This window comes from Phocoena phocoena, chromosome 13 (assembly GCF_963924675.1).
Source record: "Phocoena phocoena chromosome 13, mPhoPho1.1, whole genome shotgun sequence".
NCBI classification, from domain to species: domain Eukaryota; kingdom Metazoa; phylum Chordata; class Mammalia; order Artiodactyla; family Phocoenidae; genus Phocoena; species Phocoena phocoena.
The window spans coordinates 67632449-67643869 of record NC_089231.1 but is presented as its reverse complement, the minus strand read 5'-3'; the positions used below and the strand labels follow the sequence as shown (position 1 = coordinate 67643869).

Below are 11421 nucleotides of genomic sequence, written 5' to 3'. Positions count from 1 at the left end.
CATCTCAGATCTCTGTACAGAGGTACCAAGTTGCAATCACAGAAAGGCAGTTTAAAAACTACTTCATTTGAAATCTTTTCTATTAATGATAAACATTAAGAGGAATAACATAATCTTACATGTCAACAAAACATCACAGTCAGCAGAAAACGCAATTAAGTAGCCAAATAGAACATTTCTATAATGTTTGAGCATTCAACATCTTCCTTGACATTATTTTTTAGTCGGGGCACTCAAGCAGGCAGCAGCCTGTCACTCACAGCTTCTGTCATTTCCCGTTCCAATTCGTTAAACCCTAGGCTTTCCCCAGAAACACACAATCCACGTGGAGATTCTTCTGCCAGTCAGAAAAGATCAATTCAAAGGATGCAGAAGACAGGAATAAAGACGCAGACCTACTGGAGAACGGACTTGAGGATATGGGGAGGGGGAAGGGTGAGTTTTGACAGGGCGAGAGAGAGTCATGGACATATACACACTAACAAACGTAGTAAGGTAGATAGCTGGGGGGAAGCAGCCGCAAGGCACAGGGATATTAGCTCGGTGCTTTGTGACAGCCTGGAAGGGTGGGATGGGGAGAGTGGGAGGGAGGGAGACGCAAGAGGGAAGACATATGGGAACATATGTATATGTATAGCTGATTCACTTTGTTATAAAGCAGAAACTAACACACCATTGTAAAGCAATTATACCCCAATAAAGATGTTTAAAAAAAAAAGGATGCAGAAATTGATATGCAACTCTTGAGTGGGCATGAACGCCATAATAAACTGCTACCTGCGCATGGAATTATATTTTCTAGGTTGACAGTGTATGGGCAGAAGCAGCAGGAGCATATGTTTAGATTTTATAGTCGGCGCTTATTTCCTATTGACTGGCTTCTCTTTGGCTGCCAAAAAATAGATCAAGTTCAGAAGCTAAAGCCAAGTTGTCAATTCTTTACCTTTGCCTTTCTCTCTAAAAAAACACCTAAATTAGTAAGGCAGCATAGCCAATTTACACACAGAGGCTTGATTAAAAACTTCAATCATTTGCCTCTCTTTCCTTCCCTGTAATACTTAAAATTCTAGGATTTCAAATTCATAAACGCTTCTATAAACACCACTGATCAAAAAAAAAAAAAAATCACATGGCTACAGTATAATGTATGCCCCAATGAAAATAACACCCTAACGCAGAAATGAGAGGGCTCAGAATAATGTAGCTGGAGCTCTCCTCTTAACCATGAGTGAGGCACCTGGGATTGCAAAGGCAACATTTAGCTTTCAGAAGCTTGTTGCTGACAAGAGTGGAAAGAAAGGATCTTACATCTTCTTTTCTTTCCTAATTCTAAAGCGGTGAGCAAAATGTCTGCTTTTATTGGTTTGAAGTGGCCTAAACCACTGCCAAAAAATGTGCAAAGGAAATTATATATACACATTCTCCTCCTAAAATGCCACTTCCTTTGTGAAGCTGTCTTGATTCCCCATTCACAATGCATACCTTCCTTCTCTACACTCTATCATAATTTATACCTCCATTAATATTTGCAAATTATTTTCTATGTGAGTAATGTGTTTACAGGTCTCCCTCTCTTACTAAACTGTAAACTTCCACAGCTCAGGGACCAAGTCATTATCCCTCTGGTCCCCACAAGGCCAAGCAGAGTGCTTTATAAATGGTAGGTGCAAAATAAATGTTTGATGAATGAATAAATACGGTGGTGTCAGCTTTATGATGACTAGAAGTTTTGATGATGTTAAGAGTAGTTGCTCCCCAAACCTCAATCTCTTTTCTCTGTATTTGGTATCATGATTATGTGCACTGAAGACAGAGAAAGATTTAGAGATGTCTTCCTGAGAATACATTTTATATTTGATATGTCTATTTTGATAACGCTCGAGTAAACCATCTTTTGGAAAAGATTTCCAGGGTTAAACGGAATTCAATGGGGGAAAGTTTCAATGAGTCAGACAAAAGCTGTCTCTACTTCCTGTGATGCAGTGTGCTGTCACACACCTCAGAAAAAAAGTGCAAAATTGTAAAAGCCGAGAGCATGACTCCACAGGACTCTATTAACAAGGTGCTACCTATATAAAATGATCAAGAAGAGGAAAGAAGGAACCCTGAATGGTCTTTAGTTCTCAAAAAGCAAGAGTCTAACTAGAAACTAATGAGTGACAACTATTTCAGGTACACAGCGTAAAAAGGAAACACACATGTCTAAAGAGAGAAAGGTCAACTTTAGGCAATGAAAAGTCATCTCAAAAAAGATCCTCCCCGCACCCCCTGCATTTTCATCTGTTTCACATGTTATTTTACTACTGGATACAGGATTTGGCAAAACTAACAACTGGTTATTTGGAAATTTCTAAACGATGAGCACTTTCTCCTACAATGTACATTTTTCCATTCCAAAACAAACAAGATACTTGGTTTCAACAGGGAAAATTTCCAATCGCTTAGCACTGAAACGCATAAAAGAAAATGGAAAATTGTTTGAATACCATATAGCACTTTTGAGTTTATTAGGCCATTATCCCCAGGGCTGGATTTAATCAAAAGATGAAGAATACAAACTCAAAAGCTTCTGGTTGACAAGAAGTAAGTCTTGGAACTTCCCTGGTGGCGCAGTGGTTAAGAATCAGCCTGCCAAAGCAGGGGACACAGGTTCGAGCCCTGGTCCGGGAAGATCCCACAGGCCACGGAGCAACTCAGCCTGTGCGCCACAACTACTGAAGCCCGCACGCCTAGAGCCCATGCTCCTCAAATGAAGCCAACTCTTCCTTACGGTGTGCAGGCTTCTCTGTAAGAGAAGCCACTGCAATGAGAAGCCTGCACACCGCAACGAAGAGTAGCCCCCGCTCAACACAACTAGAGAAAGCCCATGCAAAGCAACGAAGACCCAAAGCAGCCAAAAAAAAAAAAGTCTTGGGCTTGGGATTTTTGTGTTTGAGCTGTAAGTCAGGTTCACAGAAAAGTAATCAGAAACTAGACTGGCTGGAGATAAGAAAGAGCCTTGAAATGAGAGGTGTGATACCATGGGTTCTACCTGTGACTTGGCCTCTCAACAAGCCTGGGGACCTTGAACAAATTACCTAAATTCTTATCTGTGAAGTTCTTTGATAATTTCTAAAGCCCCTTTTAGCATGATCAATTTTTAATTGTCTAATATTTTTCCTTAAGTTATCAATTAGTTCATTCAACAATATGAATACCTTCAATGAACATAGTAAAGGACAGTTCTGCCCTCAAAGAGTGGATAAGTCAGTGGGAAAAGTGAAGGCTTCACCCGCAGTTCCTAGGAGCTCATTCATCCATTTTAGTTCTAAACAAAGGTCACAGAGGAGCCCAGAAGGGAATGTGGATGGAAAGGAGTAGGAGAAACCCCACAGAAACTCTTGGGAGGAAGAGAGGGTAATTTATTGTCTCAGTCCACCAAGTTTATTGATTACTGTGCTGGGCACTGGGGATCCTGGGGTGACCTGAAGAGATCAGGCCTCTAATGAAGCTTACTTGCATTCTAGGTGGTGAAGAAAGAAAAACAGGTTAACAAATAAATGAAATCCAGATTGTGATTAGTTCTAGGAAGAAAACAGAGTGATAATGAGAGAGAATAACTCTGTGTGTGTGTGTGTGCATGCAGTGTGGTAGGGGGGTGGACTTCAACATAGGGAAGGCCCTTTGGAGACGGTAGTGGTTAGCTGACAGGGACCTCAAGTGAGCACAGCCAGCACACAGGGGCTAGTGGTTCAGCTAGAGGGAAGCAGGAAAATGCCAAGGCTGGAAAGGGCTGGAGCAGACAGATCATCTGCATGGTTGTTTTAAAGAGCAGTTACTTCTGGAAAGTACAGAATTAAAGCAGTACAGATGACCCTTGAACAACACCGGTTTGATTACGCGGGTCCACCTACACGTGGATTGTTTTCAATAAATACTACAGTAATGCTACACAATCCACAGCTGGTTTAAATCTTGGATGCTGAACCTCAGATAAGGAGGGCCGGCTACAAATTTACAGGCAGATTTTTGACTGTGCAGACTGCCAGCACCCCCAACCCCCCAGTTGTTCAAGGGTCAGCTGTAGTTCTTGACTAAGGGCCATTTTGTCCCCCAGGGGGCATTTGACAACGTCTGGAGACATTTTGGGTTGTCAAATTTGAGGTGGGGAGGGTACTACTACTGAGATTGAGAAAACCTGCACTAAAGGAATTTACTGCCCGAAGTTTGGTTTTAGTCATTAGGTTTTTACAAACTTGAATCTTTTTTTTTGTTTTCCTTTACTGTGGAAACAAAGTAAAAACAGGTTTCAGGTGACCCATTGCTTCATCCACTCTCTCAGGAAACCCCACTGCAGAGGTTCCAGGGGCTCCACAAACCGCTGAGAAGCCCCACAAGATACTAGATGTGTAGCTGAACCCGTTGGAAAGGGACCTGCGGAGACCCACACCCAACTGCTCACTGGGGTTACCTCTGCGCAGGGGACCAGGTTAGGAGGCAGTGTAAGAGGAGCACATATTCGTGTTTTATTTCCACAATTACCAATGAATATTAAAAATAATGCAAAGTGGGGGTCCATACAGGGAAGAAGTGGAGAGATGCCCTCCCGCGCGCGAAACCTCTGTCCTCTGGGCCTCTACCGCCCTTCTGCGTTGACCCGGTCCCTCCAGGCTCTAGCCTCCCCTCCCACGCCCCACACCCCCACCCACGGCGGGCCCTTGGCCCGCATTAACCCCACGGCCCCGCAGGCTCTAACCCAGGCCCCTCCGGGCCGCGAAGTCCTCCCCGCCCTCCCTCACCTCGGCGGGCAGGCGTCTCCTCTGGGAGGCTGGCAGCAGGCTGTCCTCGAAGTAAGGGTTGCCCAGGCGGAGCAGCCCCCAGCCGAAGGCCCCGTCGGGGTCCGTGCGCGGCGCCTCGAGCTCGGTGCGGGTCCCTCAGGCCCGGGAGCGCCCGGCGAACCCTCGGAAGGGCGGGAAACGCCGGAGGAGAGCCTTGGAGCCGGAAGCCTGACGGCAGGTGGGCAGGAAACCACCTCCTCACGGGCGCCAGGAGGCCAGGCGTGGAGGGCTGGGCTTGCTGGGGGCGCGTTAGCCGTCGCTCGCCTCTTTTTGCATATTCATGAGACCGAGCGAGGCGGGCCGCTCACGCGAGCAGAAGTAACGAATTATTCATGAAGCGTCTCGCCCCGCCCAGGAAGGTCTCGTTGATTATTCATAAGCCCGAGGGAGCGTTTGAGCCGGAAAAGGCCGTTGAGTCCCTCTCGCTGGGAGGCGTCGACCCTCTGAGGTGAGGGCTGTCCAGATGCGAGGCATACGGAGAAAAACGGCGCTTGAGCCTCGTTAGAGTTTTTGGGTTTTTTTTTCCTCTTAGGTTATTTTTTTCCCTTTACGTTTCTTTTTCCTCGAGGCTTTAAGTTTGATTTGAAAGTATTTCTGTGAGGCCCGAAGTATTCTGAGGAGTAGCGGGAAGGCCGGGTCTGAGGGGAAGGACAAAGGGGAACCCCTAGGTAGCATTCCCCACCCCCCTCCCCAAAGCTTGATGATGAAAATTTTCACATTTACTGGGGGTGGGGGAAGTGGGGTGCGGGGGTGGAGAGAATTGTACTGGGAACACTCACATTCCCACTATCAAGGTAGCTTTTAAATTGAAATGGTGATGGAAAAGAAGGAATCAGTCCAGGTGAGGACGCAGCAGCTGGCAGTCGGCAGCCAAGCTCTTATTCCGGCCGACACCTGCGTGTTGCAGCCAGTCGGATCGGGAGCTTTGTGGGGGAGGGCTGTCTATCTTCTAGGTCAGGTTTTCTCCAGCCACTGAGGTGTTCTGTGAGAATCAATGGCTGGCACACACCAAGAGGTGTGAGTCCCCACGGGATGACCTCAGCTCCTCTTTCGCCTTATCCAGGATTTGCTGTTTGATCTCATGGACTTTAGTTCCCCAAACAGTGCAGGGGAGAGAGTGTCTTGAAACTCAAGATTAACCAATCACCGAAATGTGTTCAATTGTGCAGAGCACTGGACTCGGTGTGCAGTACATCATGTTACTTGGCTGATGAAAATGAATAAAAAGTACAGTTCTTGCCCGTAAAGGAGTTTTAATCTGATTAGGATAATAATCTAATTTCTCCCCCATTGGGCCATAAATCTCTTGAGGTAGGAACAGTATTTTACATCTTTGTAAGCCTACACGAAGACTAGCACGTGGTAGTCGCCCAGTAAATGTTGAATAGAATGAATAATTGAAGTAGCCTGAAGAAGATATTAAAAAACCAAAAGAGCATGAATAAATACCCAGTTAATATAGTGGAAACCCTTTACTCTGAGTGAGCACAGAGTAGGGGAATTAACAGGACCAAATGGGATTTGTTAAAATGGAGAATAATAATTTATGGGAGCAAACTCTGTGAAACCTCTGAGTCACAGGGTGACCTTTAGCAAACCATGTTCCCTTACTGGACTTCACTTTCCTCTTCTTTGTACTGATAGTTTTATATTGTACATTTAAATCTATGATCCATTTTGAATTAATATTTGTATATGGTGTCAGATTTAGGTTGAAGGTTTTCAGGGCTTTTTGGTCTATGGATGTCCTGTTGTTCCAGCACTGTTTGTTAAAAAGACTATCCTTCCTCCACTGAATTGACTTTTCTTTAAAATGAAAGGATTGGATTAGTTTTAGAGGATGTCTCCTCCCCCTTCCAACTCTGATTTAAGCCCATTTACATTGACAGGTACTTCCTTTGAGTAAGCTATCTCCTTCATACCATACACATGTATGGAAGGTCATCTAGCTGCATTTTAGAATCTAGCTGTTGGGTATTATACATTTGATAGACAAGGGATTTTCTTGTTTTAAAAAAATGATTTTGGAAGATTGGGAAAGATGGGTGAAAAGTATTAGGAAATCAACTATTATTGTCTTTGGGCAAATGTAATGAAACTTTTTTTTGTGTGTCACTCAGAATGCCACCTACACCCCCCCCCAAAAAAAAAAGTGGCTTAGGCCTTCAGAAACTAAACAACAGCTGGTTAATTTTTATCTGAATCTTGGATTCACACATAAAAGGGTAAAAGAGTAATTGTGCCACCATTTTAAATAGGGCAATTGTGATGTAGGTCAAGAAGTAAGCCCAGAGTGAGTCTTATCTGAGAAAACACAGAAATTTTGTTTTTCTCAGGAAGATCATAATCCTTGTCACAGAGTAGACATATCAAGCATAAGAGTGAATGTATTGATGCCCTGTGAAGTTTCAGATGTTTGTGGATCCAATATACAAGCAAATATATAAGTCAAAGACATTTGGAAGTTAAAGTTCTGTTCTTAAAACCCATAGTTATGAAATATCTCTTAAGTTTTAGATAATGAGTCAGAACGAGGTGATAAAAAAATATCAGAGTAATTCTCTGAGAGTACATGATCTGTAGAGTCATACCTCCTGGGGCTGTTAGCTTGTGAGCTTTCAAAATTAAGCAGAGTTTGTACTTGAATAGGAGACCTCCACAAAACACCTGCTCAAAGGGAAAAAAACAGTAGCAACAGAATAGTTAGAGGTTGAAAGGAGCCTGGCTATTTAAAATAATTATTTAGATTTTTTTGCCTTCCTGAAGCCAGTTTATCTCAGGACACCAAAAAGAGACCCTACCATGTTTAGAAATAAGCAAGCAAGCCCAACAACTAAGAAGGTGCTGGTAATGCAGTATTTTAGATGGAATGAAAGCAAGGGGAATTTCATTACGCAGAGTCATTGTAGAAAAAACCCCTAAATTGTGAGTCAAATTTTCTTGATTTTTATTCTCAGTTCTGATTGACCTTGAGTAAGTCAATTGACTTCTCTGGACCTTGATTTTCTCATCTAGAAAATTAGATGTTTGGACTAGATGACATTTAAAGTTCCTTCTACTTCTAAAATTCTGTAATTCTATTCTAGACCCTTACTTTTTCCTTGTTCATGTAGTACTTCTCTATTGATTCAGCAGATATTTTTTGAGCACCTACCTACTTTATTCCAGTACTGTCATGGTGCTAAGGATTCAAGAATGAGCTAAACTAGACACAAAAGTTTATATATGATTCCATTTATATTAAATGTCTGGAATAAGCAAATCCATAGAGATGAAAAGTAGATTAATGGTTGCAAGGAGTCAGGCGAGGGGAAAATGAGGTGTGATTGCTAGTGGGTATGGAGTTTCTTTTAACGTAATGAAAATCTTCTGAAATTAGATGGTAGTGATGGTTGCAAAACTTCATGAATATACTAAAACCTACTGAATTGTACCTTAAAAAAAAAAACTTTAAAAATATAGAATGAACTAGGCAGATACAACTTTGCCCTCACATTATCTCACAGCAGGGTGGGGTGGATACATAAATGCAATGATATGGAATATATTACAATAGGCACATAACCCAGACTTGGTGGTGAACCAGGGAATAATTCCTTGAGAAACTTGTACTAAGCCATGTCTAGAAGATGAGTAGGAATTGGAAAGGGAGGAGGATGTTTCAGGCAGAAGGAACATTACAAAAGCCTGAAAGCTAGAGAGAATATAGGTTAATTAAAGTAGATACGAATAGCTGATGCATAAAAGTGTAAGGGAAAATGGTTAGAGATGTGGCTAAAGAGGCATGAGCCAGATCTTGAGGCTATGGTAAGGAGTTTGGATTTCATCCTGAGGACAGTGGGGAGCCACTGAAGTATTTCAGTTGAGGAAGTTACATAGTCAAGTTTGTACTCTAAAAAGAATACTCTGGCTGCAATACAAAGAACAGACTGGAGAAGGGTAAGACCAGTGACAGGCAGACTGGTGGTTGAAGAAATCCAGTCAAAAGATGAGGCTGATCTGATCTGAAGCATAGATGACAACAATGTGTATAAAGTGAGGAGTGGACACTTGAGAAAGGAGAATGGATGTGGGAATGAGGGAGGGAACAGGGTTGAGTCATAGTTTTTAGGCTTGAGCATCTAGGTATTTGATGTTGTCATTCACTTAGCTAAGGTACAGACATAGGTTTCGGGCAAAAGAATTCACATTTGGGTATGCTGGGAACATCAAATTGGAACTGGCTCATAGAGGTATAGATCTGCAACTCCCCAGTGAAACCTAGGTTGGGGGAATACATCTAAGAGTCGTCAGAATAGAAATATAATTGAAACAACAAAAAAGTATTTGTTCATCCAGGGAGTGTGTTTAGAAGTTAAAAAAAGAAAAAAAAGCTCCTAGGACAGAGCCCTTGAAGAACACCAAAAGCTAAGAAAGGGTCAGGTTACACTCAGAAATGAAGGTTATAATCTGAAGTCAACAAAAGATACCTTGGAATCATTAAGGACCAAAGGACTATTAGGTGGTTTCAGTCTCATGTAAAATCTAGTAAAAGAGTGTCCCCTAGTGCTGCTCTGAAGAAATAATTTGAGAGAAATTATTACCTGTTTATAATCTCTATCACCACTTTGTGGTAGTGTCCTTAAATAATTCTGCCCTCTTTTATTTGCAAAATCTTCCAGAATCTTGCATTAATTTGTACACAAAAACAAGTCACACGCTATCCTTAGTGATCTAGAATGGAATTTCTTTAAGTGGGTTATCTACAGATATTTTGGTCAGAACTCCATAAAACCTTGACAAGAAACTACAATATAAATTAAGTACTTTGAAAAGAAAAAGGGAAATTTACTTCTTTTTTATGTTAGTGAAGCAACAGAATTGAAAACTATGTATTTTAAATATTAATACTTTTTATTGTGGAAAAATGTACATTACATAAAATTCATCATCTCAGCCATTCTTAAGTGTATAATTCAGTGGCACTAAGTGCATTCACAGTGTTGTACAACCATCACCACTACCCATTTCTAAAAATTTTTCGTCATCCTGAACAGAAACTCTGTACTCATTGAACTCCCCATTCTTTCTACCCTCCAGCCCCTGGTGACTCCTATTCTATTCTCTGTTGCTATGAATTTGACTACTTTAGGTATCTCTACCTCATATAAGTGGAATCGTGCAATATGTGTCCTTTTGTGTCTGGTTTATTTCACTTAACATAATGTTTTCAAGTTTATCCATGTTGCAACATGTATCAGAATTTCATTCCTTTCTAAGGCTGAATAATAGTCCATTGTATATACCACATTTTAAAAATCCATTCAACTGTTGTTGGACATTTGGGTTGTTTCCACCTTTTGGCTATTGTAAATAATATTGCTGTGAACATTGGTGTGTAATCTGTTTGAATCCCTCCTTTCAATTATTTTGAGTTTAGACCTAGAAGTGGAATTGCTGGGTAATATGGTAAATCTATTGAACTTTTTGAAGAACTGCCATACTGTTTTCCACAGCAGCTGTACCATTTTACATTCCTACCAGCAGTGTACAAGGATTCTGATTTTTCACATCTTCACCTCCACTTGTTATTTTCCACTTTTTTGAATAGCCATCCTAATGAGTATGAAGTGTAAACTTTAACTTTTGAGTTTACTTTGAAAATCAGTTACACATGAAGTTAATTCAAGAAGTATTTTTGAGCCCCTGTTATATAGAGAGCACTGTTACACTCTGAGGGAATAACAAGGATGAGTAAAATATACTGTTGAATCTTTAGGGGATTTACAATTTATTTTTCCCCTCCAAATGTATTTGGGAACAAGTAAGTCAACTTAAATTTTTATCAGGTGGTTGGAAAAACTCATCCAGAGATCTTACTTTATAGAAAATTGGTAGTGGAGATAAAAATGTTTATTAAACTAATTTTCAAAAGAATACAATCAAATGCTAATTATATAGTTCTTCGGAAAATTCACAATAAGGATTACGTTAGGCAAGGTCTCTAATTTTTTTTTTTTTTACAGGTTAGACTTGTTAAAAGAATCCTTGATAGATTGCTATAATGGCCACTGCTCAGCTCTCTCATTCTATCAGAATTCACAAGGCACCTAAGGTATTTATTAAGAATTAAAAGAAAATCAATGACTATTTAGTGAGTTAGTTCAGAATCATGACTTTAATCTTTGGTGTTTTTTTAAACAGCAGTTTTGTCAGTTAATCGGCACATAATATTCTGGCAGAGTATGTCTACATTTTAACTGGCTAATGCACTGAGGATGTTCAGGAAATTAGAATAGATTTCTACAAAGTAACTTATTGGGTGCTTGTTTCATGTTTATATATTTAGACTTTGTAGAGGAAAAGAAATCAGAAACAAAAAAAGATGTTTAAAGAGAATGGCTCTTTGTTAGACATTCACTTCCTGACACAATTAGGACACTTCTAATGCACACTATGATGTAATTATAATAACTGGAGGAGAGAGCACTTAGAGAAACTAGGATCCTGGGGCCCTGGGGAAGCATGCCAGGGCCAGGCAACCTTGCTGGGTCCACCTGGGCAAATTTATCTTGTCCCATGACATTCATTAATGAACATTCATTGATTCATTGAGAGCTTAATA

General features: G+C 41.0%; 1 protein-coding gene across 2 annotated transcripts in view; it reads left to right on the top strand.

Annotated features, from left to right (window-relative positions):
- The first annotated feature begins 5156 nt into the window (after nt 1-5156).
- Nucleotides 5157-11421, top strand: part of HORMAD2 (HORMA domain containing 2) — a 74470-nt gene continuing 68205 nt past the window's right edge. Inside the window, exons 1-2 of one of the 2 annotated variants that reach the window (XM_065890025.1) lie at nt 5157-5265; nt 10823-10911. In XM_065890025.1, the coding sequence (XP_065746097.1) occupies nt 10861-10911 (51 nt within the window). In that variant the 5' untranslated portion in view covers nt 5157-5265; nt 10823-10860. Of the gene's footprint in view, nt 5266-10822; nt 10912-11421 lie in introns of those variants that run through there. The other variant, XM_065890024.1, reaches the window with a different exon arrangement.